This window comes from Doryrhamphus excisus, linkage group LG7 (assembly GCF_037039965.1).
Source record: "Doryrhamphus excisus strain RoL-2023G ecotype Guam linkage group LG7, RoL_Dexc_Guam_v1.1, whole genome shotgun sequence".
In the NCBI taxonomy this organism is placed as follows: Eukaryota; Metazoa; Chordata; class Actinopteri; order Syngnathiformes; family Syngnathidae; genus Doryrhamphus; species Doryrhamphus excisus.
The window spans coordinates 9,647,147-9,670,217 of NC_136363.1; the positions used below are offsets into that span (position 1 = coordinate 9,647,147).

The 23,071-nt window shown below is 42.9% G+C and overlaps 4 protein-coding genes across 4 annotated transcripts; 3 read left to right on the forward strand and 1 right to left on the reverse strand.

Annotated features, from left to right (window-relative positions):
- Nucleotides 1-375: 375 nt before the first annotated feature.
- Nucleotides 376-10,960, reverse strand: LOC131102040 (SH3 domain-binding protein 5). The gene is made up of 9 exons (XM_058047514.2): nucleotides 10,580-10,960; nucleotides 10,371-10,433; nucleotides 8,915-9,043; nucleotides 5,894-6,058; nucleotides 5,305-5,435; nucleotides 5,017-5,059; nucleotides 2,273-2,483; nucleotides 1,894-2,187; nucleotides 376-1,152 (listed from the first exon to the last, which is right to left on the reverse strand). The coding sequence occupies exons 1-9, from the start codon at nucleotides 10,661-10,663 to the stop codon at nucleotides 995-997; spliced, it is 1,278 nt and encodes a 425-aa protein (XP_057903497.2). The 5' UTR covers nucleotides 10,664-10,960; the 3' UTR covers nucleotides 376-994.
- A 945-nt stretch (nucleotides 10,961-11,905) lies between these two features.
- mturn (maturin, neural progenitor differentiation regulator homolog (Xenopus)) lies at nucleotides 11,906-17,532 on the forward strand. The gene is made up of 3 exons (XM_058047516.2): nucleotides 11,906-12,339; nucleotides 15,531-15,653; nucleotides 16,251-17,532. The coding sequence occupies exons 1-3, from the start codon at nucleotides 12,181-12,183 to the stop codon at nucleotides 16,356-16,358; spliced, it is 390 nt and encodes a 129-aa protein (XP_057903499.1). The 5' UTR covers nucleotides 11,906-12,180; the 3' UTR covers nucleotides 16,359-17,532.
- Nucleotides 17,533-17,952: 420 nt separating this feature from the next.
- LOC131102144 (E3 ubiquitin-protein ligase ZNRF2-like) lies at nucleotides 17,953-21,145 on the forward strand. The gene is made up of 4 exons (XM_058047645.2): nucleotides 17,953-18,711; nucleotides 19,543-19,638; nucleotides 19,904-20,009; nucleotides 20,123-21,145. The coding sequence occupies exons 1-4, from the start codon at nucleotides 18,384-18,386 to the stop codon at nucleotides 20,178-20,180; spliced, it is 588 nt and encodes a 195-aa protein (XP_057903628.1). The 5' UTR covers nucleotides 17,953-18,383; the 3' UTR covers nucleotides 20,181-21,145.
- Nucleotides 21,146-21,341: 196 nt separating this feature from the next.
- Nucleotides 21,342-22,848, forward strand: txnl4a (thioredoxin-like 4A). Its single transcript, XM_058047646.2, has 4 exons — nucleotides 21,342-21,497; nucleotides 21,704-21,884; nucleotides 22,054-22,157; nucleotides 22,234-22,848. Exons 2-4 carry the CDS (start codon nucleotides 21,732-21,734, stop codon nucleotides 22,403-22,405), a joined length of 429 nt encoding a protein of 142 aa, XP_057903629.1. The 5' UTR covers nucleotides 21,342-21,497; nucleotides 21,704-21,731; the 3' UTR covers nucleotides 22,406-22,848.
- The last annotated feature ends 223 nt before the right edge of the window (nucleotides 22,849-23,071 follow it).

Below are 23,071 nucleotides of genomic sequence, written 5' to 3' on the forward strand. Positions count from 1 at the left end.
GCCATTCACAAAAAGATAACAGTGTAGGGTTTCCATGGTCGGAGGGTTGCTGAGTGGTAGTAAATGGCAGTTAAAGCAGTCAAAATGCTGGTTGCATTCAACTAACAGCAGGTCTTTTGTTTTTCTCTCGGCTTCCTGACTTTTGAAGGTAAACAAAGCAATATGCACAATGAGCATACTGCCCCCTTGCGGCTATAAGTAAAAATACAGATTGGTGTCGTTGCGTAATATAGTTACTCACCCCTCCCCATTTTATTTTTTTTTACTCTTCATTGGAAGGAAATAATTCATTCATCCTGCAGTATTTCCGTAGCCCACGCCATTAACATGCCTTACGTAATTGTTTGCTTTAAAAAAAGAAAGTTTGATTTTCCGGTTCCTGTTGTGGACCATGGAGTCATGACATTTTATTGAGACTATAGAATTTGTAAAAATATGTATACAGTATAAATATAATAGTCAGCTTGAGAAAGTGCACAACAACAATAGCTACGGCATGAAATGCTACTGCAGAGAAAAGTTTTTGAATGAAATTATTATCATTGCAATTATTTACACCTGTGGAGTGAAAATATTACATAAAGCACATGTTTATTGATTATTCTGCATTAAAGAACACAAAATAATGTGCATACGTAAGAATAGGTACATAAACATAGCATAATATTTTAGCATTAAAAAAACAAACACCCAAGACACACAATTTAAAAAAACATTCAATCTCTCACTTCACTGTCATTACAAACATTTGTTATGTAATCCCAATGGATTTTTTGGTTACTGTAATATTTTAGTACTATGAGAGTATCTTGGAGACACTTTGGAGACTGTTAACTGCTGTACAAAACAAAAACAAGCAGAGTAGATGAAGTTCTTTAAAGGTCACCCACCCTGGCATATTAACACTGACGTCTTCGCAATGCATCGACATGGATTGACAATGCAACACTGATTTAGTTTATGGCTCCTTTCCTGAAGGTTTAGTTCTGTCCGGCTAGACACTGTTTAGCAGCAGAATGGTGGGGGCGGAGCAGGCTGAGGACAGTTCATTGCTGGTTTCATCCACAGCATCTTCTTGGGTTTGTGCAACAGTCAAGTTAAGCTTGCTCAGACCGTCTTCTAACGTCGTCTCTGCTCCTTCTGCTCTGTCGCCTGCAGGGAAAGGAATAGAGAACATTATTATAGAAGTAGGTGCGGTGCTCCACTTTGCAACACACCTGACAGGCAATGGTAAATTGCTCGTGCTTGTAAAGATGCCATATTTTTTATAATTATCTTGCAGTAGTTATATATTGAGTCTTGCTATCCAAAGACCTGACCTAATTCGATTTGCATTTTTAGATTTACATGTACGTATGTGCCTGGGCGGCACGGCGGTCGAGTGGTTATCACGCAGACCTCACAGCTAGGAGGACCGAGGGTTTGATTCCACCTTCAGCCATCTCTGTGTGGAGTTTGCATGCTCTCCCCGTGCATGCGTGGGTTTTCTCCGGGTACTCCGGTTTCCTCCCACATTCCAAAAACATGCTAGGTTAATTGGCGACTCCAAATTGTCCATAGGTATAAATGTGAGTGTGAATGGTTGTTTGTCTATATGTGCCCTGTGATTGGCTGGCCACCAGTTCAGGGTGTACCCCGCCTCTCGCCTGAAGACAGCTGGGATAGGCTCCAGCACCCCCGCGACCCTCGTGAGGAAAAAGCGGTAGAAAATGAATGAATGTATGTGCCTGAACATGTTAAATAATGTGAGTTCCTCTGATTTATTTTTAGAATTGCATGGCCAATACAGTAGGTTCCCCACCCTTGCTTTAATGTCTGACCTACTAAAAGAAGATGCTTTGAACATAAAGCAATGGTGAGGTGATGGACACACACAAACACACACACACACACCTCTCTCCTGGTCACAGTCTGGAGAGGATGCTCCACTGCACTGGCTCCGAGGGCCCAGAAGAGGCGAGCCATGCCCACTACCACACACCGAGTCTGGGCCATGAGAGCTGCACGGGCTGGCTAACTCCTCCAGGCCGCCGGTGCATGAAGAAGAGGAGGAAGACGAGAGGGAGGGTGGGGTGTGGAGCAAGGAGGAGGTGTACGACGGGGAGGGCATGTTGAGGGGCGTGGAGGCGGCGTCTTCCTCTGAGCCGCTACTATGAGCGGCCTCGTCGTCCATAGACACTGACACCACTGCATGCACATGAAACATGCGGATGAGGAACATAAAAAAAAAACCAAAACACCAACAACAGCACGATGACTTATGGTGGCTTACTTGACAGGCCGTCCGAGTCCATCTTAAAGCTGTCAATGTCCTCGCCGTCACCCTCAGAGCCGACGCCTCGCTCTCGGGTGCCCATGGTGATGGAGCGACGCTGGGCGTGGATCTCCTCGGAGATGCTCTCCAGGTTGCGTAGGGCCGCACGGTACTCCGCCTTAGCCACCACCAGCTTGGCCTGACGCTCGTCCACGTGCCGCTTCAGTTGCTAAAAAAAACCAAAGATATATACAGTAAAGTCTCGTTATATCGATATCGGTTATAACGAATTACTGCTTATTACGGTACTATTTTCATTTCCCGGCAAATTTCTAGTCTTTTATGATATAACAGAAGAACCAACTGACATAGCATACACACCTATTCCAACGAAGACACAAGCGTACAAGTACATGTATTTAATTGTGTTGTATTCAGATATCTTTTTATCGCTTGCAATAATCACTGTTTTTCATATGTACATGCTCGTGTTTGTGGTTTCTCTCGTATGTATAGATTCTATACACACGAGAGAAACCACGAACGCAGTTGGTTCTTCTGTTGCAGGCATGTGTTTGGCCAGCTATGTGGGGCGGGTTGAGCATGACCGGTGAACCAGGAAGTGCGGGAATCGGTGTGTGTGCTGTGCTCTGGTGGTGGAAGTGTGAAAAATAAAGTTGACTGGAGGCAGCCGTTCGTGTTCTTTTTTGGTATTGAAATCCTTAAGCAAAGATTGATTTAAGCTGCTCGACATTGTTCTATACCAGGGGTCGGCAACCTTTACTATGAAAAGAGCCATTTTACCCAATGCCCACTGAAGAAAAATAGCCTGGAGCCGCAAAACATATAGTATGTTTAAAACAACATTGGAGGGAATTTGGGGGTATCAAAGTAGTTCAGATAAGAAAAGACGAGTTGGAGTACTCTTGCTAGTTTTGGAGATAAACTTACATAAATGTATGTGTAAACTACTGTAAACGTAAAAACAAGTTCCCATGCCGCTGTTTTTAAATGATCTCGAATTTATTTTTTAGATTTGTAGGTAAGTATTACTTGTTTTTCTTCATGTACTGAACTGGATAGCAGTCAGAACTCACTCAGGATGCATTCATGGTCTCAGACAAAGTTGGATTTTTTAAAACTCATTACAAAAGACGTGCATTTTCCCCACTCGGGTGTTAAAAATATTCAAGCATCGCAAAGGGAGCCACAATAAAGAGGCTGAAGAGCCACATGCGGCTCTGGAGCCGCAGGTTGCTGACCCCTGTTCTATACTATAGAACAATGTCGAGTGCATTATTGCCCACTTTTAATGCAGTTCGGCGCAGGATCGAATATATCGACAGTCCGGTTATATCGATATTTTTTCCGACTGCCGACAATATCGATATAACAAGACTTTACTGTATTAGGTTTAGTGTGCAGACCTCACAGCTAGGAGAACAGGGTTCAATTCCACCCTTGGCCATCTCTGTGTGGAGTTTGCATGTTCCCCCCATGCATGCGTGGGTTTTCTCCGGGTACTCCGGTTTCCTCCCACATTCCAAAAACATGCTAGGTTAATTAGCGACTCCAAATTGTCCATCAAATTGTCCATAGGTATGAATGTGAGTGTGAATGGTTGTTTGTCTATATGTGCCCTGTGATTGGCTGGCCACCAGTCCAGGGTGTACCCTCTAGCATAGCATATGTGAGCCATGGGGCTAACATTCTACTCACATTTTATCAGCAGCGTGATGCTTAGTTAGCCAGTTAGAAAACAAAATGATCTAACTTACAGCTTCCATGTCTATAGCTGAATAATGGCTAGTTGGCATAGCTTCGGGATTTTAAGATGTGTAACGAAGCCTGCTGGGTGCACGGATGTGCACACCTATCATATCAAACAGATGTATCAAAAACTGAGAACTTTAGGTAGTCCAACTTCCATTCTGTGGGATTTTTCACCTATAGATACAATAAATACCTAAAAAATGTCATCTTCGCCCGAAGACAGATGGGATAGGCTCCAGCACTCCCGCGACCCCCGTGAGGTTAAGTGGTCGAAAATAAATGAATGAGTTTTATATTAAAACAACACTGTGAAAAGTCTGTTTTGACATACTTTGCACCAATGAGTAAATGGTAAAAAGCCTGCAGGCAAAATACCGTAAAAATACAGAATGACTGCTGCTATTATAGTTATATTAAAAGTTAACGCATTACCAGGCATGTTTGAAAGAATCATGAATGTTTAACTGATATATTTGAATTATTATCCAGGCATTTCACTCAGACACTTACTGTGAAACCTGAGTTAATGTATTTACCGGAACTAGGCAGCAGATGGCAGCAGAGCAGCAGCTCCTAAGACTTGGCTGGGCATGCAAAATAACGGTATGGTGACTCCTCTCAACACACTGCAGCAGTCTTTGCTCATTTTACAACATATAGGCAGCAGACATAACTAAGCAAGGCGTACAAAATGGGGCGGCAATCTGGCAACCTGAGCTAATGTACGTGTTCTTACTAGAACTTGGCACCAGATGGCTGCATCATGGTTGCTCCTTCTGTCAACACATCATTTACTGTGTAAACTTGGGCTCATGTATGTGTTCTTACTAGAACTAGCAGATTATCCTTTTCTATTTGAGGGAAAACATCAGTAGTACTAAAAAAGAGCAAGTTAAACATTAAATAGAACCAGGTCAAGAGCAAAAGAATCATTTTCTAAGGTAACGCCTGATGAATATTTAACATTTAAGTACTACTACTGCACGTACCTCAAGCTGGAGATAATACTTTGCTTTCAGTTCGAAATATGGCCTGCAGAGGGAGAAAAGTAGAGCAAAAGTGAGTGGGATGACTTGTCACCGGAGGAAAAACACTCCACGCCGAGAGGGAGTCACATTCCTCGGGTCTTACAAGGGGAGTTACACCCCAGTGCAAGAGGAGAAACATCTGGACTTAATCAGCCCCCTCCTTTTTTTTTCTCTGACTAGCACACCAGCTCATGCAGTCAAGGCGAGGCTAAGCTTGTGGAGTTTTAAAGCATCAAGAGAGGCACAAACTTTGATTTGCTGATGGAGCGTTTGAGTTTCTTCTCTAGTTGCTTCATGTGGCTGATGCAGGAGTTATAATTGGCCGCCGTCTTCTTGTGTTCGGCCTCGCTGTGCATTCTGGTCTGTTCGGCCTCCATGACCTGCAGGCAAAATGAAAACAATTTATCGCCAAATATTAAATATTATTAAAAAATATTCATTAATTAACATTATTAATTAAAAATATTATTAAAATATTATTAAAAATTATTAATTAATTAAAAAACAACCTTAAACTGTATTATGGAAAGCAGGAAGTGAACAAATGTAACTGATTGTAAAAGTACCAGATGGAGGGGTAGGACATTTGGACATGTGGAACTGTGAACTGATTATGGGATGCACTCAATTGTAATCTGATGCATGTTCAAATGAAATTAAACCATTACCATTACCATTACCATTACCATTACCATTACCATTACCATTACCATTACCAATATTGGATTTTTGTCTGTTTGGGAAATCTTTTCTCAACATCAAATTAGAATTCAAAGCATTTCTGTCAAACTTCAGCCTATTCTTTGAGAGGAATAAGGGGGAATCATGTGCCACGCACCCTCTGTGTGGCGTGGTTGAGCATTTCTTGCCAAGCCGAGTCAAACTGCCGGCTGTCCTCCTCCAGCAGCCTCTCCTCTGCCAGGGCGATGGTCTCCTTGGCAGCCCGCAGGATCTCCACCGCACGCTGGAACTCCTGCGTGGCTCGCTGGGCTTCAACCTGGGCCTGCAAAGATCAGATGAGGATTTTTAATGAACGCACTTTGGGGGAATTTGCGCATGTTAAAGACACAAATGGCAACTTTGTGACTCAGACATTGTCAATGTGTTCCCCCTGCCCACAGTCCCAGTCAATAGGACTATTATTCCCATCATGCCACACGACCTACACTTGAAATACACTACCACAATATGACCAACATCTGCATCATGGAGATCCAATACAAGGGCTTGACACCATCCCGTTACATAGCTTCATTGTGTAGCCCAAATAAAGTCACCAGTGTACGCAGCTAAGTGTATTTAACTGATTAGAAAAACATAAGGCTTCCGTTCACTACCTTTATCTTTGCCTTCTTGAATGGATTATTGTTTGCTGCTGACGTGACCGTAACAATAAGCCGCCAGTAGAAATGTCATTTATGGACGTGGCTTTATAGGTGCTATTGTACATTTATTTTGGTGAGTTTATTGCCAAAGGGGAATTTCTGGAGGCCGGATAAGAAGGCTCTCAGTGAAGTACATCAGAGTTGCCAACCGTGGTTTTACTGTCAGGAGCTTTGTGTCTGGTTGATACCAGATCAGAAAAATTGCTAATTATTGGAAAGTTGGCGGGCTGATCCTGTCGTCGTGTCCCTGGGTGAGACACTTCACCCACCTTGCCTCCAGTGCTGCCCACACTGGTGTAAGAATGTGAATTAATGTTTGGGGGTGCTCAGGCTGTGGCGAGAAATGGCAGCCACGTTTCCGTCAGACTACCCCAGGGCAGCTGTGCCTACGGAGGTAGTTTACCACCACCAGTGTGTGTGACTGATGACTGAATTAATATTGTGACTGTTTGTCACTATTATTGTCATGGGAATTGTTGTTGCTGCTGTTTTTGTCTCTCTCTCTACCGTCTCACCCCACAACCCCAGTTTCTCTTCTTCTTTTCTGTGTTTCTTCTTGCTCCGGTCCGGCCGCTCCAAATTCTCATAACAAAAACATCAAATAATGCCAAATAAAAATTAATAGTACAGGGAAGTTGTAGCTTACACCTTTCCTGACAGAGCAAATCTGTTTAGCATGTAAGGGCATTTAGATCAACAATACTATCTGCCCCAATGGCTGGATGGGACACAAAATAAAAATAAAAATAAAAATAAAAATAAAAATAAAAATAAAAATAAAAATAAAAATAAAAATAAAAATAAAAATAAAAATAAAAATAAAAATAAAAATAAAAATAAAAATAAAAATAAAAATAAAAATAAAAATAAAAATAAAAATAAAAATAAAAATAAAAATAAAAATAAAAATAAAAATAAAAATAAAAATAAAAATAAAAATAAAAATAAAAATAAAAATAAAAATAAAAATAAAAATAAAAATAAAAATAAAAATAAAAATAAAAATAAAAATAAAAATAAAAATAAAAATAAAATTAAAATTAAAATTGTAAAGTGGCTTCACAAATCTAATCCACTAATATTATTATAAAGTTATCAAATAATTCATATGAAAATATATTTAGAAATGATATAAAATATAATGCAGAGAATATTGTGGGAGACTCCTGGAACTTTAATTATCACGCACATCATACCATGTGAAAGATGGACATCTCTCGGTGTTGCTGTTTTGGTTAGCAATGGAGGTTAAATGTGTCTAGCTTGTCCATTTGTGTCTTTGAATTTACATACATGACATAACATAAGTTACTAACCATTTTCTGTATGCCATCTACGTATGTACAAGTCATATGATTTGCATTCACTTTACAATTGAAGCACTTGAGTATTACATACAAAACACTGAATAAGACCATAAAAAAGCAGAGATGGTCGGATCTGGGTGGGGACTGCTCCTTGTGTTCTATATGCCACTGCATGCCTTTAAAACAGGCCAGCCTTATTTATTAAACCGTATATTGTCAGACAGTGAGACACCTCTGTAATATACTCATATTCATCTGTTGCAGAAGTAGGTGACACGCTTACAGAGGGTGGGGTCCGGGCAACACACAAACAGACAGGCAGTTTGTTTGGCAGACAAAAGACAGGGCAGTTTAGACAAATTCCGACATCACGACCCTCCCCTTGCTACATTTTCTGGAATGTAAGGGGAAAAAACATGGAGGGGACTGAAGGGGGTGTGGGGTGCAGCTGGCTTCCCAGTAGGGGGGTGGGGACAATAACCTGTTCATGAGTGGTGTCGGCCGGTGAGGGTTTGATCTCAATCCTTTTCCAAAGTGGGTCATATTTTAAATATTAAAAGTTGTTTTATAAATCATGAGCAGACAACAAACCAGTTGAACCCGAGGCCTTCAATCTGCTTTGCTCTAGTTAAACTCTGTCCACACACACACACATTTAGGGCACAAATCTCCAGCAATCTGCCTCTCACGTGTTGTCAACAGAAATGACAGCTCCTTGTTACATTGCAGCCAAAATAGACAGCAAGGACACACACACGTGCGTGTACAAATACAGTCTATTTATGTTTTTGACAGCTTGGCAATGACACAAATGTCAGATATATTAACAAACAACACATCAGTTCATGGGATTTGTTGTCCTGTTACAAGAACGCTCACAGGAACCACTGTAGCGAGCATTTAAAAAAACACAGTAACTGCAAGCGTTACCGGTATCGCTATGATTGCAGCTGACTTTGACTACTGTGTGTGTGTCTTCAGAAGTGTGCGACAGCAGTTTAGCATACAGAGGTGGTTTAAAAATAGGCATCACGTGACCCGCGTTCCTTTTAAGTAGATATAAGCTGAGCCCTGTCAAGCGTCTCCCTGTTAATCCACAGTAAGCTTGCACTCACACTTTCCGCGTCTAATTCATTCAACACATTGTGTGTGTGTGTGTGTGTGTACCTGTCTGGCTATTTTGCGAGCTTCCCAGTACGGTTTGGAGTCATCCACAGCACGACCAATTTTCGTCACCTGCTCGTCCAGCTTGACTGTCGCTTCCACGAGCACCGCACGGAACCGCTGACGAAATTCCTGCAAATAATCACACACACACATATCACTTTGTTCGCATCTCAAAGAAATCAAATTGGCACAAATTCTTAGAAGATGAGGCCTAATTCCATCTAAGTACTATCATGAGGCCGTTGGAGAGATTTGAGATGTAATTTGGTGCAGCAGCGGCTTAAACCGTTGCCACTTGGAAGAAGAGTAGAAGTACAAGAGAAGGGGGTCGATGGTCTGGGAGTATTTGGACATTCTACATTCATGACAGCAGTTTTCATGCTGCGTATCTCCATTCTCTTCACTTTGTCCAAATACTTACTTGCCCTAAAAATGTATTTGGAATCCCCATTAAAAGAATGCAGAGTATACAGCTTGTCTGTTCAGCATTTCAGCACCACTTCATTTACAATTCAGCCGACGAAGCAGATCGTCTAATTCGAGTCATCACTAAACCGTTTAAGTCTAGCACGTGCGCTAATACACGCAGACGTGGAGGGTTTGGGATGAATGTGTGTGTGTGTGTGTGTGTTTGAATCCAATGGATGCATCGTGTGAAGAATAGGCCTATGACAACACTTCATCTACAATAGGAGGGATGCAGTGACAGGACATCTGCTGTGTGTGTGTGTGTGTGTTCAGTTGCCAACCTAATTGGACTGACGGCAGCACCTGCATCCGGTTCATAAAACTGACCTAAAGTCTAGCATGAGAGCTAAAAACAAAAAGGAAGCGTGGTTCCCTCTGACATCATTGTGTAGCCACTCTTCCTGTTCCTTGCAGTGACACAGCATGGAATAACGTCGCTTTAATTAAACCTCATGCTACTGTTAGCGGTTTCATTCAATCCAATCCATGGTTGCCGTTTTTGGACCAGCTGGGAAAAAAGCACCGAGGCCTACATTGAGGAAAGCCACAGTCTCTGGAATGCTTTACCAGCAAGCCTCAAAACAAGAATGGGCTGCAAACTAAAAAGAATGGCAGGCATCCATCTTGGAACCATCCTTCCCTGGTATTATATTATATTTTGGTTGGTTTTTACGGGAAACGAGGCGAGCACTTGGGATTCCAAGTGTCCCAAATACAACACTTCAATACAGTACTTTTTTTTTAAAAAAAAAAGCTTTGTTTTGGCCAGAAGTGGTCATTTAACAAAATGTGTCTACCAGTGTTCCATCTTTGCAGAAGAAAGCATTTACTGTGAACTACTTCAAGGTACAGATCTGGTTGCTAGGCACCTAAAAAAACTACACAAATGATGTCCCTCCCTCTTGTTGTGGTCCTCTATAAATGACTTTAGGACTTTGAGGACTTGACTGCCGAGACGGACAGAAAGTATTTTTATTTTTGGCTGTACCTCCAGTTCAGTCTCCCAGCGATTGATGTCATCTGTGGACTGGTTTAACTTCTCCAGTTCTCCCTGTTTGCAGTAAACATGCACACACACACATACACACACACACACAATGAGTGTGGAGCCCTCAGTCTGGCCGTACTGCATGAAAACACTCTCAACTTATGCAGGACTCTTATGTTCATATCAGTGTCCTTTCCAAAGAAGCTCACCTGGATTCTAGGATCCACCTCTTCTTCTTCCTCAGCACCCAGAGGGTCTTCTTCATTAGTTGCCCCATTTTGTAAAGGGTCCATTGTCCAGGGAGGATTTTTGGGGAGAAATACAAATAAAACTCAGCTCACACTCCGGGTTAGACAGAGGGAGGGAGGGCGCCCAGCAAAGATGCACCCTCTTTAACCTCTAAATGAAAGCCACTTAGCATGCTTCACGTTCAGCCTCCTGCACGCTTTCAAGGTCTCTGGTGGTCTGGAAAAGGGGGGGGGGGTCCTGGACGCCAGTGTGGCCGCGGGGAGCCTCAAGACTGGCGAGGATCACAACCCCTAGAACCGAAGTATGAGAGAAAGTATGGTTATACCGCTTGTGATGCACAAAAGCACAACTTCCGGTGCTTGCCTTCAAAATAAAAACCGTAACATTATTAGTTGAGCACACGTTTTCTGTGGTTTAGCAATTATGAATAATAGCGTAATAACTGATTAGATCCATAAATATAATATTTAGCATGTGAAACCTTCTATGATTACAATTATGATAATACTGTGCCTACTTATATATACAAATTTGAGATCTAAGCTTCCTTTTAAAAAAAAGTTCGCATCTAACTTCCGGTGTTGTTGGCTAGTCCTCGTGTACCTTGACCTAAACAATCATCACTGGATGGAGACGTGACTCCATACGCCCCCTGGTGGTGATAAGTACACACGGCAAAGGCGATGATTTACAGCAAACATGTTGACCACTTATTCCTACACAACAAACAAATAAATGTTAGCACATTGTAGCTGTATTGATGAATAGAATCTGAAGTTATAAGAGCTAGGGCACACAAGTTATTAAATAGTTTCACATTATACCATAGGGTGCTTGTTAGAAAATTGAGATGGTTATATTGTTTTCCACACTTTAGTTAACAAGCCAAAGTTGTGATTACGTGCAGACTAATAACTATTAATACTCCAGCCCAGATTAGTGATCTTCTCTGGTGGTGATCTCACCAGACACCCCAGCATCAGTGAGCCTCCGTTAAATGATTTCACTAAGTTCATTTATTCTAGTGTTTAGATTGTAGTGGGCCAGCTTGGATCAAAATGTCCAGGGCCAAATCCAGTTTCCAGTTTCCAGCCCACCCCTGGTTGCGTTAAACAGCAGCTCTTGCAGTAATAAGCAGGTGTATTTAGTGTATTTCTTAACAATACTCTGCTTCAGTGGAAGTGTGTGTGATATCGTAAATATGATGAAATGTGAGCACTGTGACAAAGTTGGATGGCTTCAGCGCTCCAATATGGACGCCTGCCTGGATTCAGCGTTCGTCATCGCGTTTTTTCCAGCGTCCCCTTGCGTGTTCATGCACTCGCCCGACAGGCTGGTTTCATAACGCGGCTACAGCAGCAGAGGGATGGGGCTCGTCCGCTGACTTCAGCCGGGCTGTGTCTGTGCAACCTTAAGAGGAGGAGATGCGCCGCTAAAGGACGCTGCTGATGCTGCTGCTCGTCTTCTTTGTTTCTTCTTCGTGAACATCGACCACCGGGGGTCCGGGAAGGACGGAAGGACGGGACGGAGGGGGGGGACGCGCCTGACGGGATAACCGAGGATGGAGTTCAAGCATCTGGTGGAGGCGGCCGAGAAGTGGTGCTCCGGCAACCCGTTCGACCTCATCTTCGCCGAGGAGGACGACGAGAGGCGGTTGGACTTCTACGCGGAGCCCGGCGTCTCCTTTTACGTGCTGTGTCCAGGCGGAACCGACACTTTCGTGAGTGGGCCTCATATGTGTGTGTTCTTGTGGGGTAGGGAATGAATGATGTCATTACAGTTTGGGTGCCCCCATCCCCAACTGCACTCCACCCCATACGGTATTTTTCCCCTTGCGCTGTCAAAATAAAAGCCTCCTGGGTGGATTATGAGACATTAGCAGTTTCGGATGACCTAAACAGTCACTGCAGTTACGCAACCATGATAAGAGAAAGAAGATCCCTTTGCGACATTCTCAAGGTTGATGCTGTGCAGATGTGCAGCAGAAAACCCAGCCAAAAACAGCCGCCCCCCCCCTCTCCCTTGGTGCTGTGAATATTTGCAGCCCCGACCACATATCATCATATCATCAGTGTGGTGCAATGCTGATCGAGCATGAGGCCAGACCCGCCCTGCATGCTCTCCCCACTCAACCCCCTCCCGCCCCCATTTAGTGACAGGGGCAGATGGAGATGACCCAGGAGCCAGCAGGCCTCTTCACTCAATAACACGTAATGACACAGTGGTTGCCTGTGGACGGACGGGGAGGGGGGGCTCTTTACACAGCAGTGTCTGAATATATACAATGCTCATTTCTGACATACAGCGGTCATAATATTTTGTCCCGAATATGGCGCTAAACTATTAGCATCTACAGAATCAGATATACAGTACATACCTAAAGCTGTGGCTGCAAGTCAATCATGCACTATTTCCCGCCATCTCCCAAAACGATGGGACTCACTCTTTCAAGTATGCCTAATGTAGTGGCTGGTAAGTACAATACACGAAGTGACATCACATCCACATTTTGTGATCCGTCTGCACCGCTCTCTTATTTCCTGCTCTAGTTTTAGTAGCAGTGTGTCGCCGCATTCAAATCTAATGCATGCCCATCGCTGCAGGCCCGCAACACACACACACACACACTCACACACACACACACACACACACACGCTTGTTGTGCACCATCAAGTCAGCTACAATAACCGTCTCTCTGCGGAACTCTTTAGCAGCAAGTACTCTCACTCAGGGTAACCAACAGCATCTAAAAGCCACTGTTTTTCTAACAGTCACTCACTGTTCTGTAAAAAGCCGCATTCACGTGGAATGGGGCGGGATGAATGCAAGTTAGCGCAGAGATCTCTCAAAATTGCCACATCGGAGCCGTGGTAACAGGAGAGGCGACATTGATCCGCCTTTGCCTTTCCAAGAAGCCCCACTGTGCACTTTATTCTCATTTTCCATATACAGTATACTTGAACTGCAATTGTAATAGATGCCGTATATCACACACACACAAGTGGGGCAGGAGGACACTAGCATAGCTGCAGTGCTAACATGACACTCCCATTTTAACATACTAGATTAGGCTTTAATATAAAATGTGTAGCGAAGCCTTTCATTCATTCATTCATTCATTCATTTTCTACCGAGGGTCGCGGGAGGTGCTGGAGCCTATCCCAGCTGTCTTTGGGGGAGAGGCGGGGTACACCCTGGACTGGTGGCCAACCAATCACAGGGCACATATAGACAAACAACCATTCACACTCACATTCATACCTATGAATGACAATTTGGAGTCGCCAATTAACCTAGCATGTTTTTGGAATGTGGGAGGAAACCGGAGTACCCGGAGAAAACCCACGCAGGCACGGGGAGAACATGCAAACTCCACACAGAGATGGCCGAGGGTGGAATTGAACACTGGTCTCCTTGCTGTGAGCTCTGCGCGCTAACCACTCAATCACCGTGCAGCCCTGTAGCGAAGCCTTTTTTCATTCATTCATTCATTTTCTACCGCTTTTCCTCACGAGGGTTGCGGAGGTGCTGGAGCCTATCCCAGCTGTCTTCGGGCAAGAGGCGGGGTACACCCTGGACTGGTCGCCGGCCAATCACAGGGCACATATAGACAAACAACCATTCACACTCACATTCATACCTATGGACAATTTGGAGTCACCAATTAACCTAGCATGTTTTTGGAATGTGGGAGGAAACCGGAGTACCCGGAGAAACATGCAGAGATGACCGACGGTGGAATTGAACCCTGGTCTCCTAGCTGTGAGGTCTGCGCGCTAACCACTTGACCACCGTGCAGCCCTGTAGCGAAGCCTTTTTTGTAAAAAAAAAAAAACACAGCTGTCCTCTGGAAGTGGTGGGGGTATCCACAGGGTGGTCTCCTCCATCATGACCCCGGGAATTTTGCAGGACCGCTTGAGTGAAAGAGGTTAAACACTGGAGCACGAGCCAACACATACCTCCACTAGAGGATGCTGTGTGTTCAACTCTGGCAACACAACTCATCAAACACTCAACTAGTTCAACCTGCAGGCAATTGGGAGGAGTCATAATAGGGTCTTAAACATGAAACCTTGTAGATGTTTCACTTGTCATATAGTGCAGTGATACGCCCACTTACATAATGGGGCTTTTGGGCACTTCCTGAAGCACATTTGGACTTTTAGACTTGGATAACTATTCTTTATCAACACGCCATGATTGAAGACCCTCGTCATTAACGCTGTTTACATTTTTGTGGGACTCAGACGAGAGTTTATATAACAAGTCGACATGCAGGCTAACCAAACACTACATAATAAGCAATGTGACGCCATATTAAAATCGTCTAGTTTTTGCACCTCCTAGCTATTTGCTCTATTCACATGGGTGACTGACTGTGCTAGATACAATACATGAGGCCTTTACAAAGCTATTGCCATGCAGGTTTGACAGTTCTTGTATTGGATCACACAGTAGGGTAGGCTATATCTTACCTTTAGACTGCAATTAAACAATACTAAAAGTACAGGAAGAGTTCATTCAATGACCTGTCTGTACATAGACAGAATTCATCTTTCCTGTATGTGTTTTGATGTTTGCCGGCCACCTATAATGAGGAAGCGGATTTAATGACTTGCCATCATAAATGTGCACATGCCTGAGAACAAAGAGCCGGGAAACCAGTAGTTAGCCCACACTAGAAAGCAACCAGGTTGATTAGTGTTATTGTTGTTCATCTTATACAGTACATACTTTTACATCTGCAGCGTGTTTCTTGCCCCTTTATCTGGTCAGACCGTTTTTGTTCTAGCTTCCCTCTGCTGCACCCTGACCCCAGCTGCACTCGCTGTCACACAGACTGGTCACATCTCAGTACGGTGGATATGACGGCTGCATTTATGCTATGTGTTTTTGATGTTGTCTGTGCAGCACGTGTGGAGCGAGAGCGAGGACTGCCTACCCTTCTTACAGCTGGCTCAGGATTACATCTCATCCTGCGGCAAGAAGACTCTGCTGGAGGTGCTGCAGAAGGTCTTCACGTCCTTCAGGCCTGTAAGACAAAAAAAAGATGTTACTTTTTTTTTTAAGAACACACACTGAGTGATCTCATACGCTTGTGTCATTATAATTCTGCCTCAATCAAGAATCAGAATCAGAAAAGGGTTTATTGCCAGGTATGATCAAACACATACTAGGAATTTGTTTTGGTATAGTAGGTGCAGACACATCTATTAAAAAAGCATGAAAATACAAAACATACAAAATAAACAGTATAAATATATGTACACAGTCTGTTTTTTGTTTGTTATTCCAGAAGTGCAGTCTGATTGTTTTTCCTAACAATCCAAACTGGGCGTTAATGTAACGCATATAGTAAAAGTGTCACATACAGTTACGGTCATTTGAAAGGATCTTTACTGTAGATATTTACCAACATTTTTTTTGGGATGAAAAAAAACATCTTTTATGCATGAAATGTATCAAAGTGGCACCTGTGCTTCAATTTTTCAGTGGGTGGAAAAGGTTTGGATTCCCCTGATATAACCTTATTCTGCAAGTGTACTTATGTAACTAGTCTTTTTTAATGGCTTATTGGGGCACTAATACACTTACACTAGCACACACTCATTGTATTCTATCTCATACTAGCTGCTGGGACTCCCTGACATAGAGGACGAAACGTTTGAGCATTACCACGCTGACATGGAGGGGGAACCAGGGTCCGACCACCAGCAGATGGGGGTCAGCCAGCAGTGATGATTCCCCCGAGAGGAGGCCTGTTCGCCAGGAGTTATTTATCAATGAGTTTACTCACTACTGACACAAACACAAACACAGGGCCAATTTACTAAAAAAAAAAAATATTGAATGTTTTCAGTGGCTTTGCTTTTTAAGGTGTGTGTTGCACTTTGTTAATGCCCCCTCCTACCCCCACCACAGCACACACACACATCTTGTATATAGAGATACAAACAGGGCTACGTGAGCCGTAACCACGCACCATGAGAGTATCATAATCATTCACCATTTGGTTAAAGTTCCACAGCAGCAGCAATATGACATGGGTTTATGCAGTAAGATGTTACGGCAATACACTTCCCCTGTGGCTTTGGAGACAAATGTGACCGTTAACCTACTTTCCATGCTAGCCTGGTTGACACATGAGCGATGGACGGCTGCATGGGTGAAAAGTGCCAGCTTTGTGACCCACAGATTAGATTAGAGAGACGCTCTGTGGAGATTTTCTTGTTTAGGGTGTGGGGGGGTGTGGGGGGTGGACAGCACAACTGTAATGATTCAACTTCCTGTTTAGAGCAGCGGTTTCCTTATCACGTGGAAATGACTGGATGCGCCTCTGCGGAGGGCATTGAGAATTTTCTTGGGTTACGTCACCTTAAGAGGACTGTTTTTTTCCGTCGATGTTGCTATCTTGTGACTGTCACAACAAAGTGCTGCAGCGTGAAGCTCTTCCTGGTTCGGAGTGTCACATGACTCGCTTATTGATTATCTTGTCTATCTGTGGTCTTCCTATAGTTGTTGCCTTGCCTTTTCCTAGCACAATACCTTACCTTATCTTACTCAAGCATATTTTAATAAATGCAAGCCCCAGTACCCCTAGTATGTACATTTTAGGTTAAACCCATTGAGCTCGGAGTCTAACATTAAGGGGTACATTACATTGCACAGAAAATGGACTCCGCCTGTACTCCTGCGTAAATCTTTATTTTAGTCCCAGTCACATCTTGCACACCGCAATGCTTCGAACCCCCCCACCGCCTTCACACATGCAAGACTGTTTCAGATGGTTTATCTTTAGCCTGTTTACTTGTAAATGTTTGGCCTCTTTGAATGTTCCTTATTGCAGTGTACCTTTTCTTCTGTTTGTCCTCAGACGTGTGTGCAATTGTTCCAATAAAGCGTGTGAACCCATTTTTTTGTCACCTTTCTTAATGAAGACAAAAAGATAAACATTAAGGGCTTTGCAAACTGGTGACCTGCTGCTGCTGGGCCAACAACAGGCCGCTGGTCTAACTGGGTTTGACGTCACAAGCCACCTGACGTGCAAGGTTGTATAAAGCACAAATCGGAAACCTGCTCCATGCAGAAAACTATGATGTTGCCTTCGAAATAAAGGCACTCGGTGTCTGTGTTCGTGGGTTGCAAACCAAACTAGACGAATGCTAACTATGTTGGATAGTAATTACATAAGGTTTTGCAGGAATAATAAACAAAAAAAACCCCAAACTATAAGCAAGGAAGAGACTCGGAAGTTGCTTGACTACTTTTACTTTGAAGGCAACAATGCTTCCCTCCGCAGTCCTGGCTTCCTTGACAGGCGCTTTACAAGGGGAGGAGGGCAATCCCTGCTTTTATTTTTCTTTGCAGACAGCCAGGGTCGAGAACAAAAACAAACTTGAACTAGACGAGCCGTGTCAACTCTCGATCTTATTCTCTCGCTCGAGTAGGACTTACCTTAGCCTTTCCGCTGCAGCGATTATACGATGTTATTTTCCCTTTTGTTTTACTGAGGAAAACGAACGCGAAGGACTCTGAAGAAAAAAAAATCAACAAAAAAAACGACCATTCGGGAAAAAAATATAAAGTTGATTTGTTTGCGAGTGCGCACTTTTACGCACGCCATGCAACTTTAAGATGTTGTCTCGACGCGACATTGTCGCTTTGACCTGCGTTTCCTTTGTTGGCGTCACGTCGTCAGGACAGTAAGCATGTGTTGCGGCTGAAGACACTAAAAGCCCACTCCAGCGTCGCCCTGAAAACACCATGGGGGCCAAACAGAGCAGCCCCACATATGACGGCAGAACCCGGGCTTATTCCAGCTCCGACCTCCCGTCCGGGAATTCCAACGGTGGGGAAAGGTTTGCGGGATTCAGGTACACCAATGGACCAGACGGCCCCAGGATCAGGTACACGGGTGGAGGACCGACCAGCTCCGGTCTCAGTATACCAGCTGGGGGCAGGTCCGGTTCACACGCACTCAATCAGAGTCTGGATGGCACAGATGGTGAAGATGAGGGCCAGATGACCCCTGAGGGCCACAGGTTGCTAATAGGGTCCCTACCTGCTCATCTGTCCCCTCGTCTGCTGACAGGTAAGATGAGCTTCATAGACTTGGCCACAAACATCTGTCACTTCCTGCTAAACGTCCACCATCTCTAGCACGTCCGCTGCTGTTCTACCGACAACATTTAATGTGGCCTCACCTTACCATATGTTCCTGAACACCTACTCGCACAACTTTTATGTGTATTTTTCCACTGACTACTTTAATCCCTGGCATATGGGGCACTTAACAGTCTAATAGCTCTTGCCTTCACTTTGATTGCAGCCACAGGTGGCCGTTTTGTTTTAACAGTCTTCCCCCTTCAACGGTCTTGCAAAACCGGCCTGTTTTTTTCCCCCTTCTTTCACTGAGTGAGTGCAATGTAGGTCAGCAGATAAGAGCTTGCCTGCTGGTTACACATTTGCACACATACACACACACACTTCCTTATGGGGTGTGTCCAAAGGCAGACAAAACAGACCTTAATAAAAAGATATGTGTTTACAGTAATGTTTAGTGTATGTCTCAATTTCCTTATTGTTCATTGGTTCATGCAGTGCTGTGAGGAAGTCTAATTATTAATAGTCTTCTGTTGGGTCCTTGTGCTGTTCCTCTTTTTTTTTACCCCACTGTCCTCGTGGACACGGTGCACATGTGATGCATTTGGGGTCATTTCCTGAAACTTTTATATTAAAAAAATGCTCAAAAACCTGGTGTTTCTGTGTACCACCAGTGGGATTCATACCACAGTTTTTGACAGCAAACATGAAGCCAAAGAAATTTGTTAATTGAAAACATGATCTTGTGTACCTGTCATGGACATGCGAGCACTTCTGGGTCCTCATCCTTCACCTCTTTTGTGGCTTACTTCCTCACCAGGTTTCCATTGTCCTGTCTGCTCCAAGTTCATGGCGTCTGATGAAATCGAGAAGCATCTGCTCATGTGTTTCAGCAAATCACGCCTTACCTACAACAGTAAGAAACATACCCTTATTTGTACATCTGAATGCTGCACATAATACATTATGAATATTGTCCTTTTATACAGTCATTCTTCACGTATATATCATTCTGTCCTATATATACATATTTCCAGAAAACAGCCTATTTCTGTAGGATGTTTATGAATGCACACATGAAGGCTAGACGTCTGATATCATGGGTTAAATAGATGAATCTGTAGGATTCAGTAACAGAACTGAACATTTGATACTCACATTGCTGCTTTTTGTCCCCTCAGAGGACATCCTGTCCAGAGATTCTGGTGAATGTGCCATCTGCTTAGAGGAGCTGGAGCAAGGAGACACCATCGCCAGGCTCCCCTGCCTCTGTATCTACCATAAAGGGTAACAAACAAGTATTCTTTACTACCATAAAAGTATTGTGGTGGCACATGTTGCAGGAAACAATTCTTTTGAGTCACTGGGAAGCTTTCATGCTCTTGTCCTTTCTTTTCCAGATGTATAGATGAGTGGTTTGAGGTGAATCGCTCATGTCCGGAACATCCCTCCAACTAGCAAAGGGTACAACAATGAATCGACTGTACCTGAGCTTATTTTAACACTGTATGGTCCAGTGTTGTTGTAATTATGTTTTAAGTGCTCATCAGGGATTGGGAAACATGATTGTTAGAGGATTATTTATGTGGCCTCATGGGACATCGATGGATTTATTGGATGGAGGTTGTTGTGTCATGGATTGTCTGAAGAACTACTGGAGGAGTCAGTTCATGTGAATGTTCTTTGGGCCCTCTTTGCTGGCTCGAGCCTTTCCTCAAACTGGGATCTTTTGGAACTGTTTGCCAAACAGGGCATGATTTATACGGACTTGTATGTATCGGGCGTGATGGCAGTAATGTGACTTTTCAGTAGAGATTTCTGGTTGCTGTTGCCTGTACTGTCGGCTGTACAATGTGAAAACAGCCACGCGGAATACAAAACGCCTATATCAGCTTTAAGGGATGATTAGTGTTGATGGCAGTTTTTTTTTCCACTATTAAAAAGACAAATGTGTCCTAGACCGAATAGTCTTATCACAAAATAGCCACACCACTATTCTGATCCACATCCATGCAAATGTGTAGCATAGAAGTGGAATTAAAAGATAGGCTCTTACATATCTTAGGCTCATACATATCTTAACGGTGATTTGTGCGCAAAGGAGCGCCATTATATGCTGCTATGTCATAGACTGGAAAGTTTCTATAACCTTTGGATCTTTGTTCAGTGTCATTTCTATTTGTACTGTAATGAATTGCACAATAAATGTTTCTGTCATTGTGAATCTGCACAGCATACACCATGTTTTAACATAAAAACTAATTTAACTATACGCTATGATGGCAACTGGACATTGCTTGATGCAAATGATTTTTTACTCAAATGAATGTAGTATTTAATAGGATATAGTATTTTTTAGTCATTTAGAAGGCCTGTTCTAAGAAATGGATGTATAAATAAACCATAAAAGTGCCACCATTTGAGCTCTAGTTGTTCTAAATTGATTTGTTTCTTTGCAGACCTTTGTAAGTTTAAAAACGTAAAAACGTTGATGAAGCCACTTCACACGACTATTTAAAATGTTACATTGATGTCCAACTCCTGTTTTTACTTACAATTATTTTGTATTTCTAGACAAAGCGTTCATCCAAAACAACTTACGTCACTGCGGTGCACTTCCGGCGAATGCGGATGACGTAGAGCATACGTAACTGGCCAGGAAAAAGCAACGTTCTATTGGCGTAAAACTACCGTCCACAATTGCGACGAAAAACGTTCTTTTTACCTTTAATCATTTTCACTAAATAACCTGATCTTTACAGCTTATTCACGAAGGTATGCAATTTTTATGTTTTTTTGAAGAGTCGTTCGATAAACGTTTTGGCAGATTGTTAGCAATCATGGTGGTGGTAACGTCCACAATACGCAATTTTTGCCTCACACTTTCCCTAGTAATTACCCGTTTTAGGATGATTATTAATTTTACAATATTGTCGATCATGAATGCCCATCAAACTACAACAATTTGTTTTGTTTTTAAGGAGTGGTAGTCGACGTCCAACACTCAAGATGTCGTACATGCTACCACATCTCCATAATGGATGGCAGGTCGACCAAGCTATCCTTTCCGAAGAAGACCGAGTGCTCGTCATTCGCTTCGGACACGACTGGGACCCAACGTGTATGAAAATGGACGAGGTTTTGTACAGCATAGCTGAGAAGGTTAGTACTTTTGATCAAACCGTCAACTATTTAGTTGTACTCTTAGCACTAGCTAGCGCGGTGCAGTATATATGGAAAAAATGCTCAACAGCACCCACTAGCGGACCTTTTAAGTATTACCACTTATGAGATCTTGTGGACATTTTGCGTGTCTTGATTTCATTCACAGGTGAAAAACTTTGCAGTCATCTATCTGGTGGACATCACAGAAGTGCCAGACTTCAATAAGATGTACGAGTTGTACGACCCATGCACTGTCATGTTCTTTTTCAGGTGAGGCAAGTTATTGAAATAAAGCTATTGATGCCGTGCACACTCACAGCCACTCTGATGTTTTTTTTCTCCCCAGGAACAAGCACATCATGATTGATTTAGGCACCGGTAACAACAACAAGATCAACTGGACAATGGAGGACAAGCAGGAGATGATAGACATTGTTGAGACAGTGTACCGAGGAGCAAGAAAAGGACGAGGTCTGGTGGTGTCTCCGAAGGATTACTCTACAAAATACAGATATTGATTTGTACACTTTTTTTGTATGGTGATAGACTACAAGTTACAGGGGTTACTATAGTTTTTTTCTTTTAATTTGCTTTTAACAAGAGTCAGTGTTTGCGCTGTTGTATTTTGTTTAATTAAATTTAGTTCAAAGTTTGACAACTTCTTCCTCTTTGACTCATTTCCCAGTGCTGAACAAACAATACCTCATTTAAGTATCATAATAAACATACATACAAAGAAATGTAGTCGTCCCTCCAATATCGGTTCCATTATCACCCCTTCGCTATAGCATGGTTTTTCAGACATAAATTAATCAATGTTTGTGTAATGATATGTCGTATTCTGGTCACTAGGTGGCAGTGATGACACCAAAAATTGAGACATTACCTTAACACTACACCAAGTCATGAAACCAGCCATGACATGTCTGACATGAAAGAGTGAAATAAAGTTCTCCCAGTACGTGTGGTAGTGGTAATTTCTTAAGAATAAATACATTTGAGGTTAACTGGTTAGCTTGCTAGCCTGTGGTCGCGTGTAGTCCCTGCAATGAGGTGGAAACAATAACAGAAGTGTAAAGGTGACTATAGCTGTGTTATTTCATGTCTACAGGGCTCTAATGTTAAAACACGTATTTAGAAAATCCTGAACAGATTTTCTATGCTGTAATTACGATGAATCATAT